We start from the raw sequence: 19,957 nt of genomic DNA on the forward strand, positions 1-19,957 counted from the left end.
AAACCAGTCTATGGGGCGGGGTTTGCAGTGAGTGGGCGGGGCCATCGGTAAAGCAGGCCCCAGTATGGCGAATAGGGGCTGAGCACCGGGTAAAGGGTGGGACTAAACAGAAGAGTGGGCCTCAGGAAAGAAAGGGCGGGGCTTTGGATGGGCATGGAACTTGGAGCTGGGCTGGGGAGGATAGAGCTGGGAAAAAGGAGGCCACGCTGAAGGGAAAGGGCGGGGCTTAGAAAAGGTAAAGGGCGGGGTTGGAGGGAAAGGTGTGGCTCCGAAAGTAGCTTCTGGATTGGGGACGGTGCAGGGGCTGGTGGGGTATGAAAGAGCTTGTGTACCTAAAATGGGATTCAGATGCTGGGAATCCTTAAGGTTGGCGGGAAATGTTTCATGGCTACGAACAGAGCTGGTTTTAATGGACTGGGTCACTTGGTAGCTATGTGAACTTGGACAAGTTGTTAAGTTCTTCCTACCTCCTATAACTTATTCGTAAAGTGGAGCTCGAAAACATCATTGTCAGTTCTTGGGGGTTTCGGAGGACGTGGGTGCCAGGAAGAGTCCACTTGTTGAACAATGCTTGTTCCTGAGCCTCTCCAGTTTTGCCATCCAAGAGGAGCATGAAAGGGTCTTCCAGGGCTCTGAGGCAAAGCCCAAAGCATTGGAAGCTTCTATTTTATCTTAATACAAACCTTGCATTCAACCCACTATAAAGTATGTGTTTTCATATACAGTATCTTCCCCAAAACATCCTAATAAAATCGACACTGATCGGATTTGCTGGTTAAGATCTTGGGATCTGGAGTCAAAATGATGGGTTCTCTTCAATAACTTACTTAACCCCTCTGAGCCTCAGTTTCTTCATGTGTAAAATGGAGGTAAAATAGTGCCTACCTCATGGGATTGTTGTGAGGATTAAATAAGATGATGCTTATCACTTAGCATGTAGTGTCTGATATGTAGTGAATACTCACTCAAAAAAGTCAGAGTAGATGGATTAGAGCAGAGTTACACTGAGTAATCTTACAGCTGACCCTCTTTGAGGTCAGGAACCCCTTTCAGAATCTGATAAAAGCTACGAGCCTCTTTCCTCAGAAAAAAATGTACACACATAAAGTTTAATTTATTGCTTAAAGTGTGTGAAGAATGTTTGAAGAAGTGATTAAATCAATGTATGTTAGGATGGGGATGAACCCAAGATGAATCTGTCCTTGCTCCCTCCTTCTCTTGGTTGTGCCCCAGGCCCTGGGTCCCCTAGTCTCCCTCCCCAAGACCCATGAGACAGAGGTGGAGTAAAGATCAGCTTTATTATTGGCATGAAGGCAGGGAGGTGGTGACAGTGCCAGGCCCTTATGTGGGTGGGGGGGCAGAGAGCTCGACCAGCCAGCACTGATCCTCCAAGCTGGCCTCCCAGTGAGGTCCGGGGCTCCGGGTGCCTCTGGCTTTCAGCAGAAGCAGCAAGTGGGCAGGCAGGCAGACTGCTAGGCATTGGATAGGTGGGCTCCGCAGGGCTACTCTGGAGCTGGCGTTGGGCTGGGGTTGGCAGGGGGTGGAGGGCGAGGCTGGATGTCCCTGGTGCGCATGTAGGACAGTAGCTGCTCTGGGATCTCAGCCAGCACGTCCTTGGCTAGTCTGGCCATGCTCAGCACCTGGTTCCCCGAACGGTCAACATAGTCTCGGAATGGAACGAACTGGGACAAGCACAGACAATCATATGTGGGTGGTGGCCAGGAGAGAGGGGAGTGGGGAAGGGTGCAGTGGGGAGGATTCCTCTTTGACCCCTAGCATCTCTTTTCAAATATCACACTATTTCTCACCCCCTCTCTTGAGGAGCCTTTTACATTTGCTTTCTCCCTATCCACTTTTTTTTTTCACCTTTTGTTCACCCTCAACCCACTCAAGTTTGGCTTCAGGCAGTCTGCTGGAACTGCTCTTGCTAACAATATCAACAGCACCACGTTCCCAAATCAGTCCAGAGGGCAATGACTGTGAGTCCTCATCTTGCTGACTCCTCTAGCTTTCCATTACATTGGACCATAATCTTCTGGACACATCCCACTCTGGACACACTACATTCTTCTGGACACTTTTTTTCCTCCCCCTATTCCCCTGGGTCTACCTGATTTCTAAACCTGGTCCCTTCTCTCAGTTCTCTTCCTGGGTGATTTCATACACTTCCATGACTTTACAGACTGTTCCCTGGATTAAGAGATATACACCACTCTGTATAAAATAAATAATCAACAAGAATATGTTGTATAACACAGAAAATTAATAGCTTTTATATTGTAATAACTTTTAATGGAGTATAAACTATAAAAATACTGAACCATTATGCTCTCCATCTGAAACTAATATAATATTATAAATCAACTATACTTCAATTAAAAAAACACTATTCCCTGATGACTCCCAAATTTACACATCCATCCCTGGCCTCCAGAGCCTCATATTTAGTTGCTCATATCTCGTCTCCCTTCAGTTGTCTTAGATACCTCAAACCCATTATGTTCACAACTGAGTTCTGGGCTTTTCTGCCAAACCTGCTCCTCCTTCAGCTTTCCCCTTCCCAGTAAATGGGACTATAACTCACCCAGTTGCTCAAGCTGGAAAACTCAGAGTCATCCTTGAAGCCCCTCTCACTTCATATCACCGTTTAATCAAATCATCAACTCTTGTAAATTTTTCTTAAATAATCGTTTGAACCTGCTTCTTCTCTCCATCCTCACTGTTTCCATTCCTACCCAGACCCTTGTTGTCTCCCCTCTACTACTGCAAAGGCTTCCTTACTTCTCTCTTGCCCTACTATAATCCACTCTCCACGCAGCATCTCTGTATGTCTTAAAATACAAGTCTGACCATCTCACTCCCCTATGTCAAATGTTTCAAGAGCTCTCCAGTTCTTTTAGAACAAAGCCCCAAACTTTACCACGACTGGCAAGGCCTTGGCTCCCTGCTTCTCTCACTCACTGTGATCCTGCCGCCTTGGTCTCTTGCCTTCTCCAGTTTGGGCCAGTTCTTTTGAGCCATCTTCTCACATGCTGCTTCTCTACCTGTGATGCTTATACCCTCTCCTTTAGGTTTCAGCTCAAATGTCATTTCCTCGTAGAAGCCTTTCCTGACGACCGTAACCAATCAGGTCCCTGTCACAGACTCTCAGAGTGGGCATTTGCCGTTCCTCTGGAGCACTTAAATCACATTCTAATGAACTATTATTTAGCTGTGTGATTATTATTGGTTGCCTCCACTAGAGGGCAGGAGCCTTGGGGATCTCCTAAACTGTGACTCCACAATGGCTTCAGCAACCTGCCTGTTTCTCAAAAAGAATTTGTTCAATGAATGTAGGAAGGCGGAAAGAGTGAGGGGGAGAAAAGCAAGTGATTAAAAAGGCAGTAAGGGAGAATGGCTGCTAACTTAGCCTCTCCTTCCCACCATGCCTTTTGGTTCCATGACTTCCTCTGCCTGGTCAGGTCTACCTGAACGATGTCCCGCTCAGCATAGCGTCCCCTAGAGGACACGCGCACATCATCACCATCCAACTCTTCCATCGCTGCAGAAAAGACACCCCTCAGCTGATTGGCCTCTCCCACACCAACCCACACTGCCCCCCTCCCTCTTAGCTCCCCTTTGGAGTCACCATGAGAATGTCTAATGGTTGCAGCAAAGTCCTGCAAATATTAGGCATTGTGATGGAGTTATTATTATATTTTCCCATGCATTCCATCTCCCAGGAGCCCCGGCAGGGAAGTATTTGCATCAACAGCCTCAGTTATGATGAGGAAACAGGCTCAGGGGTCTGTGACTTGGCCAAGATTCAACACAGACATCCATCCTATCTTTTCTGTAAGGCAGGCCCGTGTGCCCAGATCCTCCCTTATTTTCCCCAGTTCTCGGTCTCACTCATGGACGCCCCCCATCTTACTCACCCTCAAACATGGCTGGTCCCACACCGACAATAATGATAGACATGGGCAGTGAGGAGGCCTGTGAAGAAAAGAGGGTAAATGGTTGGGGTAAGAGCTAGCATAACAAGGGAGATGACAGTTGGGAGACAGTTCTGTGCTTTTGTGTGTGTGTGTGTGTGTGTGTGTGTGTGTGTGTGTGTGTGTGTGTGTGTGATGTTTCTGCACATCTTACAGGCCGAGGCACTGATTCCCTTTGTGCCAGACTGTCTTTTCAAGGATGTCTGCACATGCAACAGCCTTGAAAGATACAGTGTCTTCCTTTAGAGTGAAGGGCAGGTTTACTGTCAGTATGATGCAATGTCTTAAACTGGAACAAAGGGCAGGCATGCTTACTGCCCATTATAAAAGACTTGGGTTCCCTAAGCTCAGGGTTTCTGTTCAATAATGCAACCCACTGTGGGTACCGGTATGTGGCCCTCTGCACATCATCTTGTGGGAACTGGAACTTAGAGAATCAGAGCAAATGCTGGGAGCTGAACTACTGCTATTGCTAGGAATCGCAAAGTCTTTTGCCTCTGATCCAGAGGTCTTGTCTGCTGCCAGCATCCATGAAACTGGCAGGCTAACTTGTTAGCCTGTATGTAGGGTAAAATCTCCACCCCTTCACAGTTATTAACAGTGCCCCCCTACACCCCTGCCAAGCCTTCCTCCTCAGACTCACACTGACAATGGCTTCCTTGGTCTGTGTCATGTCAGAGATGACCCCATCGGTGATGATGAGCAGAACGTAGTACTGGGAACCATCAGAGATCTTGGCTGCAGCCCTGGGTGAGAGGCCAAGATCAGAATCCAGCTGAAAGCCCAGAGAGGCCAGCGGAACACCCTATCCCTAAAGCTCCCTCAGCCAGTGTGTAACCTGTGGGCAAGGACCAGGGCTTCTGAAGCTCATGCTCCTTCCCCAGATCTGGCTGTCTGCCCTGCCTGCCATTTCTCCAGCAGTATTTAAAGAGCACTTAGTATGGTAGGTACTGTGTTAGGCATTGGAGGTTCACAGTGAGAAAAAACAAATCCTATCCAGGCCTCTCGAGGGGGAACATGGATGCAAGAATCATAGAAATAGCTATAAAATTACATTTGTGGTGAGAGTTGGATAGAAAGAGACACTGCCATGAGTGTCGTGTAGAGGATCCTGACATGGCCCAGAAGGTCAGGGAAGGTTTCTTTAAGGAAACAATGTTGAGGATGATGGAGAGGAGGAAGGACAAGAGGCCAAGTGAAGGGGGGATCATTCCAGGCAGAAGATGCAGCAGGGACAAAGGCCCTACGATGGTACTGGAGGAAGCCCTCCCTGTCTGGAGCCCAGGAGGTAAGGGAAGCAGAGTGGACCATGTGACTGAGATGGGGCAGGCCCAACTACACATGACCAAAGACTGAAGGCCTCCTTTCTTTCCTCTCTCATCCATTTCTCCTCTCTCCCTTCTCCCCTCTACTGACCACATCCCATTGCCTAGGCTTCTGTGTCCTCAGCCAGGCTAACAGCCGCTCCCAGAGCTCTTTTCCTTCTCTCATCATCAGTCTCCAAGTCCAAGATTCTTTGATCTGAAAAGGGCTTCAGAAGTCCCTGAGTCCACTCCTCTTATTTTACATATAAGAAAAATGAGACCTCAGTTAGCACAGAGGCCGTGGGAGACGCTGGTCTCTCGACTTCCAGTCTCAAGCCCTGTGTGGGTTGGAAAGGATGGAGCTGCATTATCCAGCAAGGTAGCCCCTAGCTCCTACTGACATTTAAATTAATTAATTTAAATAGAATTAAACATTCAGTTCCTCATTCATCCTAGTAACACTTCAAGTGCTCAATATCCCTCTGGAGCTGGTGGCTACCATATTGAACAGCACAGATACAGAACACTTTCATCACTGCAGAAAGTTCTATTGCACAGTGCTGGCATTTAAGCTTGATACCAAAAAATGAGAAGAAAGTATGGCGAAAGTGGAGAATTTAAATGGCTACAGTTCAGTTTGCCTAGGGTCCTGGGTGGCAGTGGGCCATGATCCTCCGTAGCAGCCCCCGCTCCCTCCCTGAATTGTGGCTGCAGCCTCCTCGTAGGCCTGGGCTGGTACCGTTTCCTGTCACTCACTCATTTTGCAAATAATTTTTGCTTGCCCCTTAATGTCTCTGTGCTTTTCACATGCGGTTCCTTCTTCCGGGCCTACTCTGCACCTCCTCCTCTGATAAACGCTGGTTTGCCCTCCGCACCCAGCCAAGTAGTCCCCTCCACAACTAGGCTGGCTTGGCTGTCTCAGACTCTCCTCCTCTTCCTCTGCCTTCTAGGATGCCACCCACCAAGATGGGCTGTCTGCCCTTCCAGATGGGTTGTTATACCCCTAAGGGTACCAGCATGTGTGCCCAGGGATGCCCAAGGCCACAAGATACCTGGAGCATCCATTCTACTGTATGATCTCATGGATAAAGCCAGATGATTCTAAGCACACTTAAAACACCCCTTCCCCCCTAAATTACAGCAAACATGGACACAATGTAAGAAGAATATAAAATTTGATGAATTTTTAAGATAAAATACGGGGATTTCAAAGACATTTTCAGCTTGCTACTTTCACCTGTGCCCCCTGGTCCCTCTAGGGGACGCAGTCATTTGCTTCTGCCAACAGGCGGCTTGCTGGAAAAGTCTGGGAAGCTCTGGCTTACAGAGGGTAATGATTTATTTATATTTCTATCTCCTGCACCAAGGCAGGAGTTCCCAAGGGCAGAGACTAGATCTGATTCATCTGTGCGTCTCCAGTGCCCCAGCAGAGAACTGAGCACATGTAGATGCCCTTTGAATAGTAATAATGATAATAATAGTAACAGTAATAGTTAACACCTATAGCACCTATGACGTGGCAGGCACTGTTGTAGGCGCCTGACAAATACTGCTTTAGTTAGTTGTCACAACAGCCCTATGATGTGGATATTATTATCCCCATTTACAGTTGAGGAAACAGGCACAGAGAGGTTAAGAGTCTCACCCAAAGTCACACAGCTAGTAAGTGCGAGAGTAGGTGTATTAACTTAGCCAGTCTAGCTGCACAGCCCACATTCATGCTACATTCCCCTTTACCAAGTGAATGAATCAGTGAACTTTCCCAAGGTAATATTTAAGGATTCTGTTTAATAACAACAAAAAAATATGCTCAGGTTCCATTATTAAGTGAAAAAGTCAGTAGTAAAATATTACACGTAACTCGACTGCCATTGTGGTGCGTAAGGAAAAGACTGTTAAGAACTAAATGAATGTCCACATTCCCACAGGCAGCATTCTGGGAGATTTCTTTTCTTTCTTTCTTTCTTTCTTTTTTTTTTTTTTTTTTTTGATTTCTTAATTTCTCCATCCTTGAAATTTTCTATACCAATGTTATGTTACTTTTATAATTAAAGAAATGATTATTCTCACTATGAATTAGAAAAATAAACTAATCTTTATTAGAGGAAAAGGTACTCTCTGGACATAGAAATCTCCCCAAAATCCTTCCACTTTTATTCCCTTTTTTTGCTTCATCTTTTTGCTTTCAAGCTTTCTGAGGTCATTTGTTTTAGATGGGTTTCTTCTATTTAGCATATAGTAGGGTCTACTTGTTACTTTTTTTATTCTATCAGAGAGCCTTTTTCTTTTACTAGGTGAGCTTATCCAATTTATGTTTATTTACATACGTTTGGTCTTAGTTCTGTCACGTATTTTATTTGTATTTAAAAAATCATTTGATATGTGAGCTGGATTTTCTTTGTATGCTTTTATTCTGAAAATCTGGAGTTACTCTTCTGTTTTTATGAGATTGAAGCACTATCTACTGGGCTAACGAGGCACTTTCTTCTGTTTTCAGAAGTTATTCTCTGTATTTTAATCTACCACTTGAGCTCATTTTAATCCTCTGGGAGCACTTGCTGTGGGCCAGGCACTGCGCTGATCATTCTCATATTGTTGTCTACTTTTACATTCCCAATAACCCAATAAAGAAGGTACTGTTAGGGGGAGGGTAATAGCTCAGAGGCAGAGCTCATGCTTAGCAGACTTGAGGTCCTGCGTTCAATCCCCAGTACCTCCACTGAAAAAAAAAATGCTATTGTTATCCATTCTTACACCCATTTACAAGGATGAAATGGATGGAGGCTCAGAGAGGCTAAGCTGCTTCAGTCACGTGGTTAGTGAGTAGTGGACCCGGGGATCACTCCCAGGTCTGATGCCAGAGTTTATGCCTTGTCCGCTGTGCTATAGTCCCTTCTGTCTTCCCCAAACTTGAGGCCTGGGTAGCTGTTCCCAGGGAGTGGGGTTGGGGTAGTTTATTGACATCCTCTCTACCTCAGAATAAGGCATTATGTAACGTATTTATACCAGAGCCTGACCAACACTGAAACTTCCCCCATCTCCCCAAGGCCCCGATTCACCCAAGAGTGGTCTTGACTGCCCTTGGGAGAGCAGTCTCCAGTCTGGGTCCCCTCCTTTTCCCCAAGCCCGCCCAGCTCCCTTACCTGGCCACCTGGTTGATGACAGGTGCGAAGCAGGTGGGCCCGTAGAGCTGCACTGTGCGCAGGCTCTGGGAGTAGCTCTCTAGCACGCCCTCGATGCCTGCACAGTTGGGGTCCTCATCATTGTTGTTCTGCAGGAAAGACGCCCTGCTGGGCTGACCCCACGCAGGGCACAGCCAGGAGTGCTCTGATCCCAGCTCACTCTCTCTTTTTTTCCATCACTCTCCTTCATGCTCCCCCCCAAACTCCGGCCCTGCTCCCCTCCCTGCTCTGCCACCTCCCCTAGCTCCCGCTGCTCTACAGGTCCTTGAACCTTAGAGGAAACATAAGGAGAAGAATTCTGACAGCCTGGGTGGGCCAGATGCCAGGGCATGGAGTCTTGGCTTGGCCCATACCATACCAGGGGGAACTGGTGGGAGATCCGTCCCTCTGGAGGCAGCTTGGCCCCAAAGCCGTAGGCTGGGAAGAGCTTGTCACTGTCATAGTCCTGGATGATTTCTCCCACTGCCTTGAGGGCCATGGCGTAGGCACTGAGCTGATAGGGACTCATGTAGTGCAGGGAGGTGGGCTGCAGGGGGTTCCCTGGAGGGAAACAGAAGCCCCACCTCACGGTCACCTTGATCATCGATCTATTTACTGGCCTAACCTTGTATGCATTCAGGTAGGTGCCCCCCTTACACCCAATAATCTCCCCACAGCACTCCTGCCCCAATATCAGGCTGCATGGGCTTCCAGCATAGGTGAACGCTCATCCCCAGGTGGGAATCCAGGCCAGTACCCACTGATCTTTAGAATTCCTCCACACCCCACTCCCCCATCCATGCCTCACCATTGGAAGCTGTGAAGTCAATGGCTACTGTGAAGTTCAGCTGTGTCCTGTTGGAGAAATAGATGGATTGAGAAGTGAGGGACTAGTACTTATTGCACCAGAATTTCTCAAACACTAGTGTGCATACGAATCACCTGGGAATCGTGTCAAAATGCAAAATACGATCTGGATGGTCTGGGTGGAGCATGAGATTCTACATTTCTAACAAACTCCCAAGTAATGCAAATGCTGCTGGCCACGGAACGCCCTTTGCGTAGCAGAATTAAATGCCTGTTGCATGACAAGTATATTATATATAATTTAACTTAACCCTCACTATAGCTCTGAACACTAATTAATATCTCCATTTTTACATCGGAGAAGAGTGAGGTTCAGAGAAGAAAAATACCTTCCCCAGGTCTGCCTGCCTCCACTAAACAAAGGGGAACGTCCCCTACAGTCTGCTTGTCTTTCCCCCTGTTCTCGGCCTGTCCCTCTTGCCTGCCCATAAGTTCTATCTGGGGCCCAGTCAGGCTACTGGGGACACTTCTGAGACCACTGGTCTGGCATCTTCCCAGGGGGTACTGGAAGCCAGGGTTGAAAGGCAGCCCCGTGGAGAGGACTAAGATGGGTGGCACTCTGCATTTTACAGAGCGTTTTATACTTTGCCAAGTGGTTTAGAGTTTATCTTCATGATCTCATTGGACCCTGATCATTAATGAATAGTAAAACTGAGGCTCCAAACTGGGAGTAACTCATTGCTGGACTTTCAGCCCAGAGCTTGGCTTGTGACTCACCCCCCCTTGATATAATCGACAAAAGTGAATTCAGAGTCCACAGAGAAGGAGAGCAGTGTCACCTGTGGGACAGAAGAGGCAGCCGGCTACTTTGGAAAGGGTAGTTGGGGTGGAACAAGGGAGAGGGGCGCCTGGATCCCACCTCCCGCCCCACTTTGCCCCACCCTGAACAGTTTTTGAAAGGGCAAAAAGGGGAAGCTGTCAGATATATATTTGGATTTCCAAAAGTATACTAAATTGGGAAATATAACTTAGAATTTCAAAAAAATTCTGCAAAAGAGTAAAGATCAAAAAAATTTCCTTAGGTGAGAGAAAAAGAATAAAAGAAAGAAAAACTTCAATGGTGCCACATTGTACCCAACATTATTATATCCAAGTAATCTGTGTCCACAGCCTTCCCGTACCCTCAACATTTGTCATGTCATGCTGTGTCAGTGGGGACAGAAACAGAAGGATCCAGGGAGGGCCAGGGCTCTAGGTAGCACTCACAGTTCCCGAGTTGACGTATTTCTTCTTCTTACATTTCTTCCGGGGGTTAAGTACCTAAGTGAAGAAGGTGACAGTGACAGTGGGAAGCAGAGGAAGGGGAGCACAGACTGACACTCCAGGACGGAGGGCCTGGGCAACCTGGCGGGGCTGGAGCTCTCACCTCATACACGGTGAACTGGTTCTGGGCCTTGCTCAGCTCTCTGTAGCTGGTGGTGAACTCACCGATGAAGTCGTGGCTGCAAGGAGGCCAGGGACAGGTGAGCAGCCGCTGCTGCTGGCTTGGAGCTACCCCTGAAACCAGTCTTTTAGTCCCACTATCCCCTGCCTCTTCTTGGGCTGCAGGGCCCCAGAAGTGGGACCAAACTAATGGGAAGAGAGGGGAAGAGAGAGTGTACCAGAGAGACAATTGAGGGGGTCAGTTGTACCCAAGGTCCTGGCATTTGTCCTCACCCCTCCTGGCTCCCAAGGGCACTCTGGGGCTCCTGGCGAATGTACTACATAGTTTTTTAGGGAACTGGGTTAAATACAGGAAAGGTGGTATCATGTGGGGCAGTGCTACCTTCCGTCCCGGTCCCAGTCATACACATCAATCTTCACCGTTCTGAAATGCAGGAGATAAACATGGGCTGGGTGAGTGAGATAAAGCTGAGATGCCCCCGCCCACTTAACTATACACAGATCATCCCCCATCCGCCCATCTGTCCTTCTGTCAGCCTTCCTCCCGTCTGTCCTAGCCGTTCATCAGTCCAAGTACGTACCCAACTATCTACCGCCACTACCACTATTATTACTGCCACTCGTAGTACTATTACTATTCTTCATTACTTACGAGTCTTGGTATATTCCAGGCATTGTTCTCAGAACTTTCACACATTATCTAATTTAATTTAACAATCACCTTACAAAGTAACTACTATTGTTATTTTTGAATAAGGAAACTGAGGCACAAAAACCGGTAACTTGACTAAGGACCATAATTAGTAAGTGACCGAGCTGAAATTTAAACTCAGACGTCCTGGTTCCAAAGACCATGTTCTTAACTACTATGCCTAAGTCGTCCTGTATGTCCATCGATCTCTGTGGCAGTTCATTCAACCATCTGTCTATCCATCTAGCCACCCATTTACCCATACATTTGCCAATCTGATTACCTATTAATCCTGTATCTTTACCACCCATCTAACTATACATCCAGCCCTTCACTGACTCACTGATACATGTATGCATCCATCTGTCTGTCCATTCATCTATCCAACCAAGCACCTAGCCATCTGACATTTGTCCATCTGAGCATCCATTCATCAGTATAACCATCCACTTATGGTCCCTTCCATCCTTCTACCCACCCACCTATCTTCATACTGCCCATTTGTTTGTTCATATGGTCAGCCTATCCATCTACTTTACACTCATACATGAACTAATTCACCCACTAATCCATCTGTCCCTCCACCACTCATTCATCTGTCTATTCGTCAATCTATCTGTCACTTCACCTGTTTATCCTCCTGATCTTCCAGTCATCCCTCTGCCTCTCCAGGCATCTACCAATCTCTCATAGACCCATCCATCCAATCATCCATTTTCTCATCCATCCATTAATCCATCCATCATCTGTCCATCTGCCATTCCACTCATTAGTCCACTTATCCACTCATCTGCTATCCATTCATCCATCTCCCCTTCTACCCACCCACCAGTTCTTTTATACATACATCCACATACCCACCTATTCATTCACCAGTTTATCCATTCATCTGACCATCCATCCATGTATCTGCTAATTCATTTGTTCATTTTCCCTCTCATCTATCCATCCATCCATCCATCCATCCATCCATTCACCCATTCACCTACTCACCTACGCATCCATCTGGCTATACATCTGCTTCCTCATGCACCTGTCTCCATGCCCAAAACTCTTTCTCACTGAGCAGGATGCTCTAATGCTATTATGACACTTCTGCCTTCATTCTGGGACCCAGGAAACCCATTGTCACGTCCCTGTCTCCTTACTCCTTAGCTTATGCTGAAACAGACCTGTCATAATCTCCATTGCACAATGCCCGCACAGGGATGCTGAAGGGCTGCCACACAGGATTCAGCGTGTTTTTCACGACTTCTGTCTTGTGGCAGATGGTGAACCTGGAGAAGAACAAGAGGACTGGAACCTGCCTTTAGGGTAGGACTGAGCCCAGAGACAGGGCTTGATACTCTTGGAGATTCACACACACGCATATTGTGTGCTGCCTTGAGTGAATCTGGAGAGGGAAGCGAGTGCTCAGGTCCTGGTGGAGTCTGAGATGCCCCAGCCTAAGAGCCCTCATGGGCCCATGGTCACAACAGGGGCAGTGACTCACGTGCCATCTTCATTGCTCCTGTAGAACACAAGGAAAGGGTCTGATTTCCCAAAGAAGTCCTTCTTGTCCAGCTTGTTTGCACACAGCTGCATGGTGGCAATATCCTAGGATGAAATTGGGCTAGTGCCACTCAAACTGCCCCCACACACAGACAGCCCACTCAAGGGTGTTTGAGGAGAGAAGAGAGCCTTCTGGGTCTAACATGTGGCCCTTACTGACCCGACAATTGCTAAGTTCCTCTGCGGTCAGCAATATGGTCCCACACTTCTTGCCTGGTACACCCCTGGAAGCAGAAAAAGCCTCTTTGTAGAGTGGGGGAGAGCAGGAAACAAGGATTGGGGTGGCCAGTCTGGGACTGGGTGGGCCAGGGGATTCAGTTTGCCATTTACTGACAGTCCCCTGAGTGTATCCACCTCCATCCTAGGCGGCTTCTGCTGGGGAAGGGCCTGACTTTGACTGGGGAGGGGTCTGCAGGTTGGAAGGAAGGGGCTAACCTAGCCTGGGTGGACATCTCATGATGGTAGTGTGGGAAAGGCATAGGATTTAGAGTTCTGGGCAAGTTATTCCCTCTTTCTTTGGGCTTTAGTTTTCTCCTCTAGGTAACGGGAATCTTGCCCACTTCTCAGGGTTGTGAAGCGATCGGAATGAGTGCATGAAAGGAAAAGCAATTGGTAAGCTTGGTAGATATGAAGGTGGTTCTACTTCTCAAAGCAGACCTTGTGCCTACTGTACGCCAGGCACTGTGCTAGGTATGAACTGGCTGGCTGGCACTCTCCGGCTCTGCTGGACCCTACCTTCAGGGAGCTTCAGGGGGAGGTGGGATGTCAAAGCCAATGGGCAAGTAGAGTGTGATGTAGCAGTCCTGAACGAGGGAGAGGAATTTCTGTTCAGACCCAGGGCAAAAGGGCTGGTTTGTGAGGTCAAAGATGCTGCGCTTTCTGAAGACAGAAGAGTGAGATCAGAAAGACCAGGGAAGCCTTATCCTCTTCTGACTCAAGAAGGGACACTTCCATGTGCTTGAAGGGTACATACCAGGACACCTATCCCCAACTGCTAGCACTTGTCAAGTCTCGACTCCAACTTGCTATGTGATTTTCCCCATCTTTAAAATGAGAATGTTAACAATTTCTTTGGCTCCTTTGATCTCTGACTCACTGTGCTTTAAAAAGGCAGAGTGTGATGAGTACAGGGACTCTCCCCCTGCACATCCAGAATCAAGTCGCCGATCTTACTGCCTTCTCACTGTTCTCCCTCACCTCCTCACCCAGCGTGAAGCACAGTCACTCGGGCTGTAATGATCAGTCTCTTGCATCCTGCTCCTTTCTCCTTGCCCTTCTCTCACTTCTGTATATTTATTTGGCAGAACCACAGCCCTAGTTAAATCCAATCCTCTGCCTAACCCATGCTGCACCTGTGCAACTGAATATGGCCAGAGGAAAACGCACATTCATGCTAACTGGTTTCATTTTAAATGCATGGCCACAAACCTCAAGTGGTCCTTAATCAACTGTACAGACCAGGCCCCTTCACTCTCCGGTTCCGCGAGATGGCAGTTCCACTCCTCCTCTCTCCTCAACGCGAAGAGCCTCCTCCTCCTCCGTCCTCAGCCTCAGCCAGTGACCTTGTTTCCTACTTCCCTGACAAAACTGAAGCCACCAGAAGACAATGTCCACAGACCCACCACCACACCTACCCTGCCCCCAGTGTCTCCACCCACACACCAGCGCCTTCCTACCATTGCTATAAACGACAATCCAGGGGCCTACTTGTCCCTCCACTGTGTGCTACATCGCACACCCTCTCACCTGCACAGGGCCATCCCTCCAGCAATTCTCTCCTCTTTTTATTGTGTCAAATTTTCAGTTTCTACTGGATCATTCTCATGAGCATAAAAATACGATATGATTTTTCTCATGTTAAACAATTTTACAAACCAATTCTTGACCTCTCACTTCCCTCTTCAGCCACCTCTCCTTTTCTCTTCTCCTCTTTGCAGCAAAACGACTTGACAATTTCCTAATTCCCATTCCCTTCTTCCATTCTCTTCTAAACCTCTCCAACCAGGCTGTCACTCCCGTCTCCTCTTCCAAACTCTGCTTGTCACAGTCACCAGCGGCCTCCACCTTGCTACTCCAATGGCCAATTCCCAGCCCTCACCTTACTTGACCTGCAGCAGCACTTGACATGCCTGGTCACTCTCTCATCCTTGATACAGGCCTGCACTTTGCTTCCAGGACAACACCACCTTCTCTGGGTTACCCTCCCGTCTCATTCTCAGTCTCCCCTCCTAGTGCCAACTCACAGAGTCTCAGTCTTTGGTCTTCTCTCTCCTCCCTCCCTTAGTGATCTCATCTCACTTCCTTAAAGAGCATCTAAGATTCATGTTTCTTATTGCCTATTTGACTTGTCCATTCAGACACCTAATAAAAATTAAAATAATGATATTCAACATGTCAGACTGAACTGATTGAATTCCCCCTGAAGCTTACCCCTCCTTCAGTTTATTTTTCAATCATCTCAGTTTATGGCAACTCCACCCTTCCATTTGTTCAGGCCAAAGGCCTTGGTGTCATTCTTGATTTCTCTTTTCCTCTCACATCCATATTCAATCTGTCAGGAATTTGTTGGCTCCACTTTCAAGATATACCCAGAATCTGACCAATTCTCCCCTCCTTTGCTGCTAGCACTGTGAATTACTGTAAGATAACTCCCTGATTCAACCTCTGTCCACCCAAGGTTTAGTCTCAACCCAGCAGCAGAATCATCCCTTGAAAGCAAGTCAAATCATATCACTCCTCTGCTCAGAACCCTCCAATGACTCCCAACTCAGAGTAAAAGCTGAAGTCCTTACATGGGCCACAGGGGCCTAACTGTTAGCGCTCCACCCTCACCTCCTCCTTTCCTCCCCCTGCTCATCCCGTTCCACTCACGCTGGCCTCCTTGCTGCTCTTTGAACCTATCAGACATTTGCACTGGCAGTTTCCTCTGCCTGGAACATCCCTCTGTGGATATCTGCACAGCTCACTCCCTTAATTCCTTCAGGTCATTGCTCCGAAGTTACTTCTGCATGAGACGTACTCAACCATTCTGTTGAATATTGCAACTCCCACCCTCTAGCATTTTCAATCCCCCTAATTCTGTTCTACTTTGCCTCCCCCCACCCCACAGCACTTAATATCTTCTAACATATTATGTAATTTACTTACTTATTACATAAACTTTGTGTTGTTTCTCCCCCTTCTGTAGAATAAGCCCCCTGAGGGCAGGAACCTTTGTTTTGTTGGTCACTGCAACCCGAGCCCCTTGAACAGGGGCTGACATAGAGTACATGTCCAGAAGTATTTGTGGAATGGATAAATCGCTGGTGCCTGGCACAGGGTATGGCATACAAAATGGGCTAATAAATATTTAGTGAGTGAATGTAATAGAAATTCCAGAGGATTTGATTTAGTGAGGGAAGCTTCCTGGAGGAGAAGGGATTGGAAGTGGACCTTAAAGTCTGAATCAGCCTTAGAAAAAGAGAGGAGAGAGAGAGGGAGAAGACATGTCAGACCTGAGACTGACCTGAGCAAAGCCCTGGAGACTGGATTTTCCCGCGAGGGTGATGGGAGCCACTGAAGGATCCTGACCAGGGGAAATCCCAGCCTCCACTGATATAGGGTCAGCAGCCTCTTTGGGAGGACAATTTGGGGACCCACCCTTACCCCCTCCCGCTCCCCTTCCAGTTCAGCTCACGTGAGGGCTCGCTCTACACGGCTGCCCTGGCCTCCGATCACCTCTCCCAAGGCCAGGAAAGCTTGTCCCAGGAAATCCTACACCAAGACACAGAATCAGCGAGGCTGGGAGGGGCTGGGGCACAGAGTCCCAGCCCAGCCCTGGTGATACTGCTGCATGACCAGGGCGATTGGAGGCAGCGGAACCACCCAGCCCGTGGTTTAAAGGAGAGGGAGGGGATCCCCAGGCAAGGAGATGGCCCTGCCATCACTTTAAGCCGTGATGCGACCCCACCCTTTCACACACTCATCCCACCCCCGCCCACCCCAATTCAGCCTCACCTTCTGAGGGTCCCAGCAGCCCCAGCAGCGGTCAAAAAGGAAGAGGAGCAGTGAATAAAAGGCACGGGGTGGGGGGGCGGGGAACCAAAGCAGGAACCGGAGTGGAGGGCAGGGCAGGGAGGGCGGTTTGGGGCTGAAGAAGGTCGAATCGGATTTGAGGGGTAGGAGGGTTCTAAGGGGGTCGTTTAACACACTGAGCGCTGCATGTGTGCCCGGCCAACCCGTAAGGGGACGGTCGCTCACCGGCTTGGAGACGTTGGTTTTAGAGTCGACGTTGTACCTGGAAAGAGAGTGGACCAACGTGGGGCGGGGCTGGTGGGAGAGAGCCTGGAAAAGCTGTCAGATTTCGAGTCCTGGTTAAAATTGCGGGTGGAGGGAGGGTGGCCTTGGACGCGAATTCAACCAGGACCTCCTTCAGGCAGGAGTCAGGGTCAGAGTCAGGCGCCTGCTGGGGGCGGGGTCGTGTCAGGGGCGGGGCCTAGACGGAGGCGGAGCCAAATTAGGGAGCAGTGTCCTTGACTGGGAGGGCAAGAGCAAGCCTGGGGAGTGAACTAGGTTGGATCTGACCTAAGGGCAGGGCCAACCTAGACTTGGGGGCGGAGCTAAGGCTGGAGAGGAGCCCTTCAGAGTGCGACCAAAGTGGGCGTGGGGGAAGAGGATCCAGGTTAGGGGGGCGGTCCAAGCCAGAATTCTGGGCGGGGCTCACACATCGAAGCGCAGGTTTTGCTTTTCCTCAAAGAAATAGTCGAGGACGAATTTGCGCAGGAAGTCTGGGTTCAGCGTGTTGTCGATCACCTCGGTCCGTCCAAACTGAATGGGGAGCAGAGAGTCAGCGCAAAGTCTGCAAGGGGGCAGGTGATTCCCGGGGGCGGCTCTGGGCAGGGTGAGGGCTCTAGGTCTCACCTCCCGCCATTCCTGGCTGGCCCGGCTCTGCGTGTAAAGCACCACCACTGCAGGCGGGAGTGGGGGCGGGGAGGGAAGGACGTCAGTTTGGCCCGCACCCCCTCCCCGCCCCTCAGTGGCAACCGGACCCCAAGATTCCCCCCTCCCGGCGCTGGCGACGCCTACTGGGGTCGGACTTGGAGAAGGTGTCGAGGTCCAGCAGGTTCCTAGAGAAAGTGACAGACAGATGGACAAGGGGTGGATCATCCTGGAGCCCATCGCCTCCACCCTGCCCAGAGATGGGTACCTGGGGAGGCATGGGGCTCAAATTGTTCCTCCCTCTCCCATCACTATGCCCAGCCGGAGTCCGCGTTGTCAGCACTCTGGACAACACCGGAAATCTCAGCCTGAGACCTGTATCTCTGCGGACTGGACGCATACATGTCCATACTGCCTCCAAGGGCCCAGGAAAGAGGGTTACCCCCAGAACTTTGTCCTCATGGGGCCCATATCCTACTGGATCCCCGCGACCCACACCTTGAGCCCGCAGGCTGAGCCCTCTTTTGCGATTGAGGCTATTCAAGGGAACCCCCTCCCCAAGTCCGCGAGCGACTCCCCTGAGTCTGCATCCGCGATTTTCTGGCCCCGGAGCTTCTTCCCCTGGGGTCTAGTCCCTGTCCGCGCCAAGCCCGGAAGCGAGGTGGTGCTGGAGCGGTGCCTAAGCCCTCCCCAGCGTGGCCCGCTCACCGGCAGGACACGGTAATTTCAATCTTGGTGGCCGGGACGCTGCGCTCAGAGGCTCCGCTGAGAGACATGGCTGGTCTGCTGGCCGGAGCCGCGGGAAGCTGCGAGATGGGGGCTGCTAGGGCCGGGGCTGTTTAGGGGAGGCGGCAGCGGCAGCGGCAGCGGCAGCGGCGGGGCCGGCGGCAGCGGCAGCGGCGCCGGCAGCGGCTGCACTCCCTCCAGCCCTGCGTGCGCTCTCGCTGCTCGCGCCTTCACTGTGGCCGCCGGCGCAGTGGCTCCAGATGGCAACACAGCCCCGCCCGGCCCTGCGGGTGGCCCTCGCCCCATTGGAGCAACCTCGAGCCTGCCAGGAACCTTACAGGACCCGAACTCCAACCCACACTATGGGAGAGTCCTTCGAGCCCGTCTGCCACTGGGATGAAACCCAAGCCCCTCCCCCACCCCCACCCCCGTGAGAGCTGTCTGAGGTGCTCAAGGGTTCAGGGTGCCTGGTGGGTGCTGGGGTAGATGCCTCTTCCTGAGCTGCTCCCTCAACAATCTGCTTCCCTTTCCCACTGCTGCCCTCCCTCCTCAGAATAGGAAGAGTTACACATTTGTTCTTATTAGCTGTGTGACCTTGGGCAAGTTACTCAACATCTCTGTGGCAGTCAGCTCACTAGTCTAAAGGCCATAATAGCACCTACTTGAGGTGTAAAATTTTAGATAATCCACAGGAAGGACTTAAGCACAGGGGATTGTACACAGTAAGTACGCAAGAAATGTTCACTGGTGTTATTTCCTTCCTCTGGGCATTCACGCTGACGACCTCCTTTGTATTAAGAGTCAGAGCTGGGTAAGTGGTGGCTGTTACAGCACCATGCAAAGCTCTTTGCTCATGTCTTTGAACCCTCCATGGTGTTCGAGACGTACACATATCCTGTGAGGATGCAACCCACTCTTAAGTCACACTGTAGATGAGGGTGGCGGGCAGCCAGGCCCACCTTCCCCACATCACCTAAGGCCACCAAAGTCCCGGAAGCCAATCCCTCACTATAGGCAGGGCTCCTCAAGGCAGGGGCTGCAGGTCATCTGTACCAGGAGTGGACTGTCTGCTGTACTTATTAAAAGTGAAAATTCCCTCCACCCTCTTCCCAGCGAAATGAAGATCTCAGCAACTTCAAGTCTAAATTTTAGGAAGCCCTAGATCTGCAGTTATAAACAGGCTCCCTAGGTGACGAGGGCCCACCCAGGCCTGAAGACCACTGCTTCCACCGCAACAACCTGTGACTACCTGTCCCCATCTCACCAGAGACTCTTGTGGCTCAGGAATTAAGAGGCACGCCCAGGTCTCCCGTTCTCTACCCTGCTTCATCTGCCCCCTTCCATAAAAATAACTTCTAGCACAAGAAAGGATAGTGAGCATCT

The 19,957-nt window shown here is 49.7% G+C and overlaps 1 protein-coding gene across 7 annotated transcripts; it reads right to left on the bottom strand.

Annotated features, from left to right (window-relative positions):
• Positions 1 to 1,279: 1,279 nt before the first annotated feature.
• Positions 1,280 to 18,679, bottom strand: CPNE9 (copine family member 9). 7 transcript variants are annotated; one of them, XM_064496278.1, is made up of 21 exons: positions 18,557 to 18,679; positions 17,996 to 18,036; positions 17,831 to 17,877; positions 17,634 to 17,737; positions 17,171 to 17,207; positions 16,608 to 16,684; positions 13,092 to 13,155; positions 12,873 to 12,976; positions 12,553 to 12,657; positions 11,072 to 11,113; positions 10,673 to 10,748; positions 10,513 to 10,566; positions 10,024 to 10,085; positions 9,248 to 9,294; positions 8,819 to 9,000; positions 8,422 to 8,549; positions 4,618 to 4,720; positions 3,918 to 3,975; positions 3,468 to 3,541; positions 2,111 to 2,190; positions 1,546 to 1,682 (listed from the first exon to the last, which is right to left on the bottom strand). In XM_064496278.1, the coding sequence occupies exons 1-20, from the start codon at positions 18,622 to 18,624 to the stop codon at positions 2,137 to 2,139; spliced, it is 1,527 nt and encodes a 508-aa protein (XP_064352348.1). In that variant the 5' UTR covers positions 18,625 to 18,679; the 3' UTR covers positions 1,546 to 1,682; positions 2,111 to 2,136. The 7 variants fall into 7 exon arrangements, with proteins under 7 accessions (XP_064352346.1, XP_010983270.1, XP_064352349.1 ...); XM_064496276.1 differs by lacking the exon at positions 2,111 to 2,190 and having other exon boundaries at positions 1,280 to 1,682; positions 3,406 to 3,541; XM_010984968.3 differs by lacking the exon at positions 2,111 to 2,190 and having other exon boundaries at positions 1,280 to 1,682; positions 18,557 to 18,674.
• Positions 18,680 to 19,957: the final 1,278 nt, after the last annotated feature.

The sequence above is a fragment of the Camelus dromedarius genome, chromosome 17 (assembly GCF_036321535.1).
Source record: "Camelus dromedarius isolate mCamDro1 chromosome 17, mCamDro1.pat, whole genome shotgun sequence".
NCBI lineage: Eukaryota > Metazoa > Chordata > Mammalia > Artiodactyla > Camelidae > Camelus > Camelus dromedarius.

Coding starts and splice junctions, on each gene's coding strand:
- CPNE9 (XM_010984968.3), bottom strand. CDS start 18,624: ATGTCTCTCAGCGGAGCCTCTGAGCGCAGCGTCCCGGCCACCAAGATT. Junction 17,208..17,633: donor CAAAACCTGCGCTTCGATGT/GTGAGCCCCGCC, acceptor CTCTCTTTCCAG/GTACAACGTCGACTCTAAAA. Junction 13,156..16,607: donor CGTGTAGAGCGAGCCCTCAC/GTGAGCTGAACT, acceptor TTCTGCTTCCAG/GGGTGTACCAGGCAAGAAGT.